The sequence below is a fragment of the Puma concolor genome, chromosome A1, assembly GCF_028749965.1.
Source record: "Puma concolor isolate L17-30 chromosome A1, mPumCon1.1.hap2, whole genome shotgun sequence".
Taxonomy (NCBI): Eukaryota; Metazoa; Chordata; class Mammalia; order Carnivora; family Felidae; genus Puma; species Puma concolor.
In genome coordinates, this window is record NC_141667.1 from 127,273,394 (window position 1) to 127,288,389 (window position 14,996).

Consider the following 14,996-nt stretch of genomic DNA (forward strand, 5'->3'; position numbering starts at 1 on the left):
CTGTGAGCCTTGGGGCTGCTTAGAAAAGCTCGCTTGGGAGACGGCGTTTAAAGGGAAATGACACCCTCGTACCACCCTCATCCCCTTTCCATCTCAGTGTGGCTGTTTTTCGGAAACAAAATGCCCCTTGGTGATTAAATGAATGCTGGCAGCTTGATTTATTACTGTTTTGTTGTTCTATGAAGTTCATTTACTCAAAATAATCCGCATCCATGTCTGAAGTATTCAGACCCTGGTAATTAATGTTTAGTAGACTTAATTTCTGTATGCAAATTGTTAGGTATGTATATGGAGTTAAGTGACTCATTTTCGTTTATTGGTACTTTTTCGTTGGATTTCTTTGTAAAGAAATGCTGGCTTCAAGAATTGGTGGGGGGGGGGGGCGGCGATCCGTAGTAGTTAGCCTAATGGTAGTGTCACGCATGGAAAGGCTACAGAAAGAAGACTGACCAGGACACTGGTCTGTTGACTTAGCTGGAGGGTTGCCGCATTCAGAGGGAGAGCGCAGAGGGCACGGTTCCCCGGAGCTGGGCACCTCCCCTTCTCGGGAAGCCCTGGGGCTGTGTGAGGTCCATGGGGGCAGTCCTGCATGGCCCAACCTGGGAAGCACCAGATTCTCTCACTGCCCCTTCCTTTGACCCCTTGGCTTTCTTTATGCCCCAAGAACTTCCAAGAACATGGTGTCTGTGGGCTCCATACTTGGTGTGAGGTGGACCCCACAGTCAACCTTTCAGAGGAGATCCTAGGTGGTTGTTTTGCTGCTGGCCTATGAATGCGAAGAGTTTGCATTCTGGAGTCGATGGGCCAAGTGTCAGATACCCTCTGCACCTCTCATCGGTGACTCCCCTTTAAGACGTTCATTTGTAAAACGGGCACATTAACAGCAGCCACCTCCTTGGGTGGTTTTGAGAATTAAATATGATAATCCAGTTATAGGGCTTAGTTCATTGCATGTCTGAAACAGTGGGTGTTAGCTCTTGTTCTTGTTTTTATGAAGACTTACGACTCATTCTGGGGACCAGATGCACAAAAAATTAGCAAACACCTATGAGGTACTTAACATACACTAAGTTGGCTTTAAGGACTCACAAATATTAGCTCCTTTAACCCTCAAGGTAACCAAACCAAGAGCAGGTGGTATAACCCTCACCATATAGAGGAGGCAGCTGAGGTATGAGTAAGCCGTATTCACCCTCGAAAACACCAGGTCTGGAGTCTGCTCTTGCAAACTATGCTCGGCTGACTTACTTCCTTCAAGATTGTACTGCCTGTCGACGGACATTGGTGTTTGTGCAGTTGGCTGCAAAAACAAAAAGAACCTCAAATTTGGCCACGAAGCTGGTCATGGAGTACTCCAGATTTGGATACCCACCCTCCTAAGGCAGCCTGTTAGTTTCCATCTCTGCGATACACTCCCATGAAAATCCCAAGGGCTCTGTAGCACTTAGCACCTATCAGGGAAGCACCTAGGCTGGCACCTTGGCTGGGGCTGCCTGTGGTCCGGTCCCCAAGTTCCTTGAGATCCCCGATCTCTGTGTGAGAAGGAGCAGTGGAGGATTGCCACGGTCCGTCATTAGCAGTCATCTGGTAATCGTTCTTCAGGTTGGCTGCATTTTGCATGAGCCTGGGGAGGCAAGTCACAGTTGGCTGGACAGCCACCCTGGGGTTGGGAGTGGGAGACACTGCACGAGGAAAGAGCCAGTGGTCTGAGGCCATACCAGCCTCCTGGCTTCTCGTGTGGACATCCCCAGGACTGGGAGCCTTCCACCTGGGACCAGAAACTCCTGTTGTGAGTTTCTGGAAGGCCTTGGCTTGAAGGACTCCGGAAGCGGACACAAGCCTTGCTGCCATTGCTTCCCAGATGCAGCCCTCAGCTGAAGAGTTCAAAGTGAATGCCCTGTCGCTGGGGCTCGAATCAGCCTCTTTTATTCTTCCTGCACCTCGTTTCCCTCTGCTAAGCTTCAGGCAGCCGGGCGATCCCTTGGGGCGTAGGCTCTGTCAGATGACTCCCCTGGGACCAGGACCTGGGTCTCGTTGCTGGCCTGACTGGCCTAAAAATGCACCCTGCCTTGTGTTTATAGCGGCTGGTGCTGCTGCAGCGGACGGAGCCGCCCTGAACTGTTCAAGCAGCAGAAACGCCTCCGGATGTTGTGTGTTCAGGTCCCTTGAGAAACTCCCAGCTGCTGTCTGAGGAAAATGGTGTGGAGGTTCTGGGCCTGGGCGGGCTGAGAGGAACCGCGACTTCTCTAAGGGCAGGGGTCTCGTGGTGGCCGGGGGACCCGGCAGCTGTGGGCACGATGGCGTTTCTCATGGCAGTTTTGCTATCCCTGCTCAGGATGCCAATTTGTTTAACCAAATGGTTGCATGGGGAGGACACAGGGAGGCCTCGCCTCCGCGGGCTGAGGAGAAAGTTATGAAGGATTTACTGCCTAATAGGCGTAGGCCTGGAGCTGGGAGACGGCACAATTGCTTTTGCTTTGCGGAGAATTCCCTGCGGCCTCTTCGCTGCCGTAATGAGCGTGCGCACCTCGGTGTGCGGGGCGCTGATTAGCCCGGGGCCCGCCGCTCAGCCTGTTCTGGAAAACGGTGCAGTTTTGGAACCGCTGTTTTGGGAGACCCTTTCTGGAGTGCCTTGGTCGACTCAACATCCCCTCTCCGCACACCGCCCCCCACCCCCCCGCCATCATTACCACCCACAGGCCACACTTACTGATCGGATCAAGTGCCCTGTGATGGTCCACCCGTGGCAGTCTAGACTGCCTTTTGTAACTTCTCTTTCCCAAACTCTGCCCATCCTTCTGGATCCAGTTCACATATTAATGCTTCATTAATCCTTGCCCCAGAAATTGATCTCTGTTTTTCTCTGGAGCTCCGTTATCATTTTATATGCTCGTCATGGCCCTTATCTCATTCTGCCTCGCCCAATAAATATTTATGTATAAGCTTTCTCCTTTCCTTATTATGTTGGAACTTTGCGTGGCGCAAAATGGTTTTGGGCCTCCTGAAGCTCTTCCCAAAATTTAACATGGGCTTATTGATGCACACAGTCCGTGTCGATTGAACTGAAGCCAAAAAAACTCTGTCCTCAAGGACTTTCTACGTGGTAGGACATAAGTAAAGGTAGGCATGGATGAAGTCATAAGAAGCAATTGCAGACAGATAACCAAAGAGGGAAAAGGAGCTCTTGGTCCTTGGAGTATGTAAGATTCTAAAGGATTTTAAAAGTAATTCCTGCCCGACATGGAGATGCTGAAACTCCCCAAAGCACAAAGGAATCACTATCCTGATGCTGAAGCAGAACATGTGCAGTAGACACAGAATTCCCCTCGGTTTGGGTATTCATTCCAATCCCCATCAGCCTAAGAAAACCGCCCAGAGTGCAAACACGTGGTCTGTTTATTTCCCATTTGTTTATTTGAGTAGAAAGAGAAACTAAATTTCCTTAGAAGTCCTCACCCCCCCCCTTCTTGATCTTTTTGCCTCAGCCCTGGACCCATCGAAAGACCCCTGCCTGAAGGTGAAGTGCAGCCCTCACAAAGTGTGTGTGACCCAGGACTACCAGACTGCCCTGTGTGTCAGCCGCAAGCACCTTCTCCCCAGGTAAGGCCGGGGGCCGGGAAGCGCGCTCCGACTGACAGATCTGGGGGTACCCAATCTCTGAGTGGGGGACAGTGGGGGGGGGAAGGAGAGCAGGAGTTTCTATCGCCATCTTGTATGGTATTTGGTGCCTCCAGTCATCCTGGGGTATGCATCTCAATTCTCCAACACAGATTTGCAAAAAATTTTAATACCTGCATTTGTTTTAAATCAACTTTAACTCTGAGCCCTCATCTGAGCAGATGCACGGAAAATCCCTTCTTTGTCATTGTGGGGGCCATTCCTCATTCAGGAATGACCCCAGAGATCCCGGAAGCTTAGAGCTAAGAAAACAGGTTCTGAGTCATTAGTCTCTTGCTTGTCACTGACATTGTCAGTGTTATAATCCTTTGAGGTTCCTCGGAGTCTGAGGGTTGTCTGCTTTCATGCCCAGATATATGGGCCGTGGGCATCTTCGCCAGTCGGGGTGCCCTGGTTTGGGGTTCTTCCTCCTCAGCACCACCACACCACCATTTCTCCTGAGAACACACCTTGCTGTTTTCTCAGGGTATAGTACTTGATCACCTTCTTCCCCAGCACGGAGGGAGGTCTCCCCACTCTTCTTTAAGATCTTTAAAGCTTTGCCTTTTTACCCTCAACCTCTGCCAGCTTTCTCCATCCAGTGGGAGAAAGCTTTTATAGAGGACAGAAAGAGCCTTTGAATTCGGTCTTCTTGGTGGGCCTTCAGTCCTACAAAAATACTCGGAGCAAGAACCAACATGTGCCCATGCATGACCGTATGTGTGTGTGTAGACACACACACACCGCACGGTGTTCTTTAACAGTGGGGTTGGGTTGGTGGGGATGGGAGAAAGGCATTTGCAGGGCCTGTTCTCCCTTCTTTCTGTACTGCTGTGCAATGGAGAGGTAGGTGTTCAGTCCATGGGCACTGGAGTTACCACACCTGTTTTGGACTTGGCAATGTGCTCTGCCATCCACCTGCGCTGGGCCGTGACCTCAAGCAAAGGATGCAGCCTTTCTGGGACTCGATTCTCACTGAAGTGCATCTCCTGTGGCTTCTGCTCATTAGCTCCGTTTCGACCATGGGACCATGCCGGCTGGGTCCTTTCCCTTCCTGCAGTTCTTGAAGTCTGAGCAATGCTGGTCCCATTGGCTGCTCCTTTTGCAAAGTGTTTTAATTTCCCTCCATTCCCTAAGTGGTTTCCTCCTAAACTGCCTGGGAAGCTCCATCATGGTCCAGCAGAGAAACTCCCTGGAGCAGAGCCCTCAACCTCTCTGCCTCTGCAAACCTGGCCCCTACAGCTACAGATCCAGCCTGGTGGTCACCTAAAAACAGTAACCCTTTGTCTCCATAAGACTGAGATGCAAGATTTAATGTGTTTTACTCGTTGCTCCAGACTGGAGTATTCTCCCTGGAAGTAAAGATAGATCTCACTCCCAAACCCTAGCACACGCCATGCATTGTGCTCAGCACCACATCCTTGAATTCTTCCTGCCCTCTTGCCAAGTTGGGATTTATTTTTGTCTCCACTCTAAAAACGAGGGGAGTGAGACAGAGCAGCATTAGTAATTGGCTTATACATCTAGGAAGTGGCAGCCATGTTTCAAACCCTGGACCGTCCGGCTCCAAAACTCCTCTTTTCTGTTACTACCGTGTGTCGGCCTCTCCCTTCACCCTGTCCTTGTCTCTCCATTCATTCACTGTCATTTAACAGAAAGATACCGAGCACCTACAATGTGCCAGGCTTGTGTTACACATTGAAGCTACATACTTTCCTACCCTCAAGGAAAATTAAGTTCACTATGGAGAGGGATGTTAAAAAAAAAAAAAAAAAAAAAATTGTTGTTGTCACTAGAAGTTTTCCAGGCAGACATATTCTGAGAAAACTATCCTAGAGTTTCCTGTTGCACATGATTTCTTCCTTCTCTGAAGGATGTAAGAGGGGGCCTCTTTTGCTGCAAATAGCTAAATACCCTTTTTGAGATAGTGCTCTAGATTTTAACCATCTGGTTGTATATGTGTGCATATGGATGTGCAACATGGATAGACCGTTGCCTGTTTCCTCCTGGAATATAGCCCCTCTGAAAGTGCTGGACAGGAGATGGTCAGCATTAAGCTCAAATCTGTGCAAGATGGAGGCTGCAACCATATTGGTATTCAGGCCTATCCAGGTGTAGGTTGTGTGTGTCTGGGCGTGCCTTTTTTCTTTGTTGGGAGCACCACCACTTGTTTGCTTGTGTGGAAAGCATAATCCTCATCTCCCTCATATTCTGGTGGCCACAGGATTACAGTGACTAAGAGCATGGATTTGGGAATGAGACCAACCAGGGTTCCTTTCCCAGGCTGGCTACTGCCTTGCTCTGTGACCTTGGCATGTACTTTACCTTTCAGAATTTGTGCTTCATCGTCTGTAAAATGGGTTTAATGAAAATACTTACCCATTCCTCTTTCCTGTTTATTGGGGTGCATCCTCTCATGATTGTTTTTTTATTAATGTTCATTTATTTATTTTGTGAGATAGAGAGTGCGCATGCATGCAGGAAGGGCAGAGAAGGGGAGAGAGAGAGAATACCAAGCAGGCCCTGCACTGTCAGTGCCCAGGAGCCCAATGCGGGGCTCAAACTCACGGACCAAACCTTGATATCATGCCCTGAGCAGAAATCAGTACTCGGACTCTTAACCCTTTGACTGACTGAGCCACCCAGGTGCCGCCCACTAGTGATTCTTAAAGAGACCTTATGGGTAGCAATTGTTGCTAATCCTTGCAGGGGCTCTTTTGTGTGTGTCCTTGTGTGAGAGTTCAGTGACACGCAATTGTGTAAGGCATATAGTCTAGTGTCACATAATGATGGCTGGTCTGCCACTTGCTAAAACAATTATGATGATGGTTATTACGTCATTCGTTTTGGAAGGTCAGCCAGGAAACCCCACAGTTGCATGTTTCTAAGAAGAAGGTAGCTCCCTCCAGGTGCCTGGCTCCTTCCTCTGGTGACTCTGCCTGCTTGTCCTTCCTTCTCGGGGAAGCCGTGAGGTTTAGCATGAGCATTACAGTGTTATTTCTGCCACCCTCTTTGTGATTCACAGCAGGTAAGGGCTAAGAAGATGGCTGCATTCCTGATGATAGGGACCTTTTGTTCACTGGAAAAACAGCCCAAAGAGGAGGCTGTGATTGAGGCAGCGCGCCCACTCCCCTTATCCAGATTTGGGAGGTGGTCTGAGCCAGGAAGGCTCTGCAGTGGTGTTCACTGCCGTTGTGGGTCCAACCTCCCCACGTCCCTCCCACAGACTGAATACCTCGGCCCGCCATATCAGTCGAGCACATACCTCTTCTTGGGGTCTTGGACACCTTCCCAGATGAAACATCTGTCCTGCCACATTATACTTCAGGGGTCCCCTCTGACCAAGGAGACAGTGTTGACGACTCTATTTATTCATCAATCAGGGAAGTAATCTTTCTCTCTGAGAAACATCTGTAGACAATCCCATCAGCCAGTCTGGCCTCTGCAGGAGCTCAAGAGGCAAATCCCACCTGCCAGATCGTCAGCACTACACACACATGGAGAGGCGGCTGGGCCAGCCTCAGGCTGATTACGAGGCTGCACACTTAGGCTGTCTTGTCACATCGATTGAGACAGAGGACAGTGAGCGCATCAGTGAGAGAATTTCATTAGCTTTCCTTGCCCATCGAGATGGAGCGAGTGGAGAAGCTGTTTGACATACGCACATTTGTGACCACTGAACATCTGGGCAGACGGGTGAGAATTCTGGTGGGGTGCCACGTGGGGTCTCCCTTTGCTGGAATTCTCCTTTATTAGGGTAGTATTTACATTTGGGTTTGCATCTGGTTTCATCTAGAGGCTTCACATAATCTCACATTCTCTTTGGAGAATTCTGCTTGGAAGTTCTTTGCTTCATCTTTTCTTGTGTCGAGCCACCGTGAGTGGGCTCGGGAGCGGGTGAATTCTCGGTAGTGTTGTTCACCTTTCAGGTTTTCTGAAGGGGCCATTTAAGTGCCACAGAGCACTGTGAAGGCTTCCTGGGATCGGGAAGCCATCTCTTAAGTGATTTTTTTAAATATCTGAATTAATTTTTAATATGATGATATTCGATGCTTATTACAGGAGACACTAACAATACAGAAGAGTAAAAAGAAACAAGAAATAGGCAATGTTCACATCAGTTAAAAACAGTAATTAAACATCCCAGCACATTTCCATCCATTCTTTTTTCTAGTCTTAGGTTTTATCTGTTGGTTCATTTTTGTTAAAACTTGGTCATCATGTCATGTTTATCCTATATAGAAAAATTTGTATTAGGCTTTCTTCAGTTGATTTTTATAAGTGAGTATTTTATGATATGACCAATCTTTGTAGATACAATTTTTAAAAAACTTTGATGTTTATTTTTGAGAGACAGAGACAGAGCATGAATGGGGGAGGGTCAGAGAGAGACGCACACACAGAATCCGAAGCAGGCTCCAGGCTCTGAGCCGTCAGCCCAGAGCCTGATGCGGGGCTCGAACCCACGAACTGTGAGATCGTGATCTGAGCTGAAGTTGGATGCTCAACCAACTGAGCCACCCAGGTGCCCCTGTAGTTACAAATTTTAAAGACTGTATAACATAGTTTATAAAATATGAACTTGGGGAGTGCCTTGGTGGCTCCATTGGTTGAGCGTCTGACTCTTGGTTTCATCTCGGATCGTGATCCCAGGGTTGTGGGATCAAGCACTACATCACGGTCTACACTGAGCGTGGAGCCTGCTTGGGATTTTCTGTCTCAGTAAGAGCTAAGAGCTAAACTTTTAGAAGAAAACAGGAGTAGTAACTTTGGGTCTGACAAAGATTTCTTTGGACACGAAAAAGCATGAACTATAAAAGCAATTAAATAATAGTAAAATCAGCAAATTGGATTTTATCAAAATTTAAAACTTGATCTTCAAAAGACACTGTTACAATAATAAAAAGAATAAAAGGACAAGCCACACCAAGAGAAAATATTTACAAAACACAGGTTTGACAAAAGGTTTGTATCTGGATTATGCACTGAAAGCATATGTCCGTTCTAAGACTCAACCATGAATATTCGTAGCAGCTTTACTTGTAATAGCCAAGAGCTGGAAGCAACCCAAATGTCTATCAACAGGTGAATGGATGAACAAATTGTGGTACATCTACACAATGGATTACTACTCAGCAATAAAAAGACGGGGGGCCTGGGTGGCTCAATCAATTAAGCGTCTGACCGGCTCAGGTCATGATCTCACAGTTCGTGAGTTCAAGCTCCCCACTGGGCTCTGTACTGATGGCTCAGAGCGTGGAGCCTGCTGTGGATTCTGTGTCTCCCTCTCTCCCCCTCCCCCACTCGATATCTGTCTCTCAAAAATAAATAAACATGAAAAAAAGTTAAAGAAATAGGCTATTGATGCATCCATCAGTATGGATAAATTTCATCATAACTATGCTAAGTGGAAGAACACAGACCAAAAAAAGGAGTATATCCTGTATGATTTCTGTTTACCTATACTTCTTGAGTATGCAAGCTAATATTTGGTGACAGAAAGCAGATCACTGGTTGTCCGGGGGAGCAGGTCAGTGGGTGTCTGAGCCATCATTAAGACTAGATAATGCAGAATGGATCCTTAGGGAAATAGTCACACTCTGTTCTTCGATACCAAAGATCCTACCGGCAAAAGGACTCATTAGGGGAAAAAGAGTTTTTATGCAACCGTGTGTTATTCTTCCTGACTCAGGTTTTAGAAATACTGTCTTAGGCTTTCTTAAAGAAAACACCCTCGTGGGAAACCGGGGGATGGACAGAAAGTCATACAAGCCACAGAGGGCTCTGCTCTCAGGGATTCACTGCCAGTCAAGATGGCTAGTTCTGATTTATTGCTCTGGGTGGGCGGGAGCTAGGGGTGGGATTCTCCCTACAGAGCGGTGAACATTGATTTTACCTCTCTGTTGCCATTGATTTTCATTTGGAGAATGGAAAATTGAAGCATTTGTTTTAAGCCTTGCAGACAAGCCACATTCTCGAATTCTGCAAGCGTATTGTGAACAGGAGGAAAGGGTGTCACGATGGGGCTTAGCATATCTGAGCATACCCTTGGAAGCCTTCTGGGAGCAGAGGGAACTAATCTGTTTTTAAACAAGGAGCCGACGGCCAGTCTTCCCAGTGGGCTAGGCCTCTCTAACGTAATGGCCCTTTATCTCCGCTTCCTAATTATCTGGAATAACAACGAATTCTCGGCACCAGCGAAGAATTCTGATTGAGGCAAGACTCATGGTGCTGTAGACCAATCTGAGAGCTTTCTGTCTTTTATGTGAACTTGGAAAAAGAGAATCAAAGTGTTTGAGGTCAGAGAGAAGTACATGACAGAATGTGCCTCAAATACCAAACTCTCAGAGGACATTTGAAAGGATGATGGTTATTTCATCTCAGTTTTGTTTTACAACAAAGCACTGCCTCCTGCTACAGGGGCTTTGAGCGGGTTGATTATACATACGCATATCTCTCTTGGTTTGGAAGACACATGGCCATGTAGAAAGTGGGTGATTCCTAGGTGTCTGAGTGGCATTCTGGTACTTTCACAACTCAAGGCATGGCCAGTTTCCAGAGTGTGATCATGTTCATATTCCTTATTACGATATTTATCTTTATATAGCTCACACTTTTTTCCTGGGGGGCCTTGTGTTCTCTTTTAACCTTGAGGGATCTTCATTTTCCCTGCTCTGGGCCTGAGTAAAGTCCTGATGAGGGATTGGTGCTGTTTCTAGGCAATTGGTGGAATTTACGCAGCTGAGTTTTGGGTTTGGGCCCACTTCTGAATCAGCCACCTTTAATAAACAGGAACCATCACCGTGATCTCTTTACCCCTGGTCACTGAGGAAAACAAAGGGGGAGAGAGGTTGGTTCCAGAAATGCCACTTCTTAACCACCCACCACGTTAGACACACTTTGCAGAAGGAGTTTTGCTGACTTCTCACAGTTACCTTCTCCGTTCCTTTGTTTTCCTCTCTGAAATTGAGAGTATTGATTACACGAGCTTGACGACAAGAGCAGCAGAGAGTAAAAAGCAATTCATAATGGAGATGGGAGTAATTGTGTAGAATTTTTAGTCCTTGGAACAAAGGGGACTCAGCGAGAGGCAGATCTTACTTTGGGAGGCAGATTCACTAGGCGAGTTTTATAAATACATTAAAATCGTGATTGTCAATAAAATTTACCAGACTCAAATTTTGCCCTGCCTTGTTCCCCCCCACCCCTGCCTTTTTTTTTTTTTTTTTTTTTTTTTTAAACTCTGCTGCCAATGCCAACACAGGTTGTACCTAAAGATGGTGGGCGGGTAAGGGCAGTGACCGGGTGATCTCTCCCAGAGAGTCTGATGGCATCCTGGCTGGCTGGACACTTGTTTCTAGGTGTGACTCTTAAGGACCAGAGCCTCTGCCCTGCCAGAGCCCTCTCTGGCACCTGCCACCGGCTTGTCACCTTTCCCTCCCAGGTTGTGCTGCTTGAGAAGCCCCCTTTCCAGAGAGGGTAGTTCGTATTTCCAGGTATTTCCTGGAATACCCAAGGTGCTGAATCACTGTCTTTTTTTTTTTTAAGCCATGTCTATCTGTGGGAGATTGGAAACGTTTTATGGTTAAATTCTTAAATTCCCAGAATGTGCATCACGTACAAAGTTGCTGGAAAGCTAGAAAGCCAAGAGTCTGTGGTGCTGGGAATGTCTGTTCATAGGGTCAGGGACTGATGATAAAACCTCCCTCTCCGTTCCTCCCTCTTTCTCTTGTTAGAAAGCCTAAGTGCATTACCCTGCTGTGTGGTTCTCCCTCGGATGATGGGCTCAGTTGCTCTGTTTATTGGTGTCTCCGTCTGTTAAGAAATGTACAGAGAGGCATATTTCATGACTCAGATTTAAGTGGATTAGAAAGAGGAGATTGAGGTGGATGTGCTGGTTTTGAAGAGGTAATCACTAGGTGTGATTTCCAACAGGGCTCAGGGTGTGCCAAGCAGGTGTGAAGCATTACATTAGCAGGTCCCTAAACACTAGGAAACAGAAGAGCTCAAGCCCCCCCTGCAAGTTGCTGAAGGTGTTACGTTACCCACACGTTCTGGGGGCCCTTTATAGTATCCAGAGAGAGGAGTATCCAGGTATCTGAGGCAGGGGAGCAAGGCCTATGTGACCTCTCACAAAATACATCATCTTTTATGAAAGGGGTCAGATTGAATTTCCCACTTACACAAACTTCTGCTTTAATTTTCTGAAATATCTTTCCTTTGCCTTTGTTATTAAATCTGCTGTGGCCCTGCTTGCTGTTCTGCCTAAACTCATCAAGATCCCAATTCACAGGTTTTCCAGTTTAGACATTTTATATCAGATTCATTCAACCAATGAACCATGAAAGACATTCTTTATGGATATCAGGCACCACAGTAGGGCCCATCTGGGGCACTGACCATGCAGGTTCTGGAGCCAGAAAATGGACTCAGGATGATTTAGATGGGCATCCAAGGCTATCTTTAGAAGTACTTTTGTTTTAAATAGAATGTTCTCAGGCTAATGTCCTGTCTTTAATGTTCCTCATGGAGGGGGTGGGCAGAGGGCAGGGCCCTCCGAGCGCAGAGGGACAGGAGAGATGAAAGTTAATTAGTTTAGGGACCTTGGTACCTTTCCAAGGTACTCTCTTAAATGATGTTTTTAACGGGCACACACTGAAATGCATGCGGCTGTATTACTGAGTTGGGAAAGGGCCTTCTTCCAGCCAGCCTTGCTCATGATCTTGCCACAGCTGGAGGTGCTCGTGTATCCTGCTTTCCACTGAACCACAAGTCCTGCTTTTCATTACCTGATGGGAGGGAGAAGGCCCTGGCTCAGACCTTCCATGGCTATGAGTATCTCCCAAGTGGAAGGCAAGATGACAGGGCTCTGGTCCAGCCTGGAATTAAGAGTCTTCCTCTCGGCAGATGCCAAGGGAGGCCATCTGTGAGTATAGTGATGGTGATAAAGGGCTGTAGGACTTGTCATAATTTTGGCAGGATTAGCCCTCAGAAGACAGCTCACATAAACCAGTCATGGTGGGCTAAAGGTCATTAACTCAGAATCCACTAAGTTGGTGTCTGTGATAATTTCTGGATTCAACAAATATTTATGGTGCCTTCTGTATGCCAGATGCTGCTATGCGTTTGGAATAATGTGACGAATGGACATAATCTAGCCTTGTGGAGAGTAAAGTCTATAGGAAAAGGTAGCTAAAAAGAAATTAAGTATCTGATAAATTGTCCTAAGCACCAAGTGGGATAAGAGCAGAGTGTTATAACAGAATCCCTTTAGTTGGTTGCGCCATCTTGGGTGGGTGAAAGGTGATAGGTTCCAGGTGGTCACAGGGTAGGGAGAAGTGTCCTCAGAGGAGGGAACAGCCTTTGCAGAGACCCTGAATCAGGGAAGGGAATGGGACTTGGTATCCTAAAGAAAGGAAGAGGACGGAGGCCTGTGCTGTAGGTAGGCAGTGACCAAGAGGAGCATGGCTGCCTGAGACTAGAAGGGGTAGCGGGACCAGAGCCTGTGGAGCCTTGAAAGCCACGGGACAGATTTGGCTCTCAGACCAGGTGACAAGGGACATCTTGTGTGGCTTTAAGTTGGAGAGTGACAGAATTGTGTGCCTTAGGATGGACTGAGTTTTCTTGAATTCTCATTTTTTAAAGCCACATTGTATACTCTGTGAAAAAAGCTGGGGGCCCTGCCTGTCTACGTGTGTTCACATGAAGACTCTGAAGATCTCATCGAAGCTTGTGGCCTAGGAGAGGACATTAGCGGCAAAGATGTATATAATCTAAGCCAGAAAAGAAAAAGTGTGACGGAGTAAAGTTAAAGTTCCAAGAAGGGGGTGACCGTTTCCAGCTGCAGTGGGGCTGGACATGGGTGGGAGACGGAGAAGGGGCAGGATTCACTAGCAGAATTTACTAGTATTCCTAGTGGTTTAAGAGCCTGTGAGGTCACTGTGGCTCACGCACACTGTGAGTTTCTCAGTGTCGCACAGCCATTATGTGGCAGAGGTGGGGGGCCAGGGCAAGTCTGCCCCGAAGCCCATCTTTCTGCCCTCTGTCCTCGAGACACTTGTCTGCACTAAATCTCCATTTCCTTAGCAAATGCTGACTTTCAAACTAGCGCAGGGCACAGTGATAAGGAAAGCGGTAGGCGTAGTGCTGGCTCATAGTCGGGGCTCAATTAAAGTCCATCTCCTTTCTGAGTCTCCACTTCCTCACTGAATCTAGATAGAGGATCAGTCCTCCAAGCCTCACAGAGTTGCTCAGGCCTACATGAGCTCATGCGTGCAAAGGCCCTGCTGTTTTTAGTGTTCTGGATGGAGTCAATTGTCATGATTAGTAGGTTCCCTACTGGCGGGGTGCCTACTTGCTCCTTGTGATGCTCACCTCTGTTACTTGCACTGCCCGCACTCCCTCTGGAGCATGAGCTCAAGTCTTGGCACATGTTCGTGACCTATTAAAGGGATAAACGCGTCAGTTGAGTTGAGAAGGAAGCCGGGGATGCAGGGCCAGGCTGGTGTCTTTAATGAGGAGCTCGGATCGGTCAGTGAGTCGCAAAGCGATGCTCCAAGTCAGGCGAGGGTTGTCTATGTTGTACCACATTCTTGAACACCTGGGAAATGATCAGAATGTCCCTGTGAACCCCCCCCACAGGGAAACAGGAGGCAATATGTCAGTCTGGTGTGAAAGTGGCCCTGTTCTTGGGAAGGAACAATGTAGTCCAGACTCTGCACTCTGTCCTGACCTGGTGGCCTGCTCCTGTGGTGCCCTGTCTCTTTGCCTGTCCCGTCTCTGTCCTAAGAGATTGGACACAGCTAAAGGTCAGCGGCTTGGCCTTGGAGGTATTAAGATGTCATGTGTCTCATTGAGCTCCTGAGTCTCTCAGAGCTGGAGGTTTGTTCTTGAGAGTGCTTCAGAACGGCCTTTGATTCTGCCTTAGGGAAGGAAGGAGCACATACTGGGCATCCACTCTGGCAGCTGTCGGGAGCAAGGCCTGCCTAGATTGGCACTCCTCCCCTGCAGCTCCCCTGAGACTGGCTTAAATTCATCCTTCTGGTTCGTCCAGGAGGCTTGCAGGCTCCAGAATCTCTTCTCTATGAGGTCTGACCCCAGCACCCCTCGGGCCATGGGACTGGCCCTTCCGCCTTCAGAACAAGACTGAGCAGGGCTGTGTGTGGCCCATGTTGCTTGCTCAGCAAGAAGGAAGCCCAGGAAGGCAGCAGGCAGCCTTCTTTTGGGTCCTTCTCCGACCTGGGGCGAAGCCTGGTGCAGAAGGGCTGGGCAGTGAGCTACTCACCTGCTGGGAGGAGCTGCTGCTCTCCAGTGTGAGCCCACAGTGACCTGCTCACCGA

At 47.9% G+C, this 14,996-nt stretch overlaps 1 protein-coding gene across 1 annotated transcript in view; it reads left to right on the top strand.

Annotated features, from left to right (window-relative positions):
- SPOCK1 (SPARC (osteonectin), cwcv and kazal like domains proteoglycan 1) overlaps positions 1-14,996 on the top strand; it is a 520,792-nt gene that overhangs the window by 356,572 nt on the left and 149,224 nt on the right. Inside the window, exon 4 of the mRNA XM_086703440.1 lies at positions 3,486-3,600. Within this exon, the coding sequence (XP_086559566.1) occupies positions 3,486-3,600 (115 nt within the window). The remainder of the gene's footprint in view (positions 1-3,485; positions 3,601-14,996) is intronic.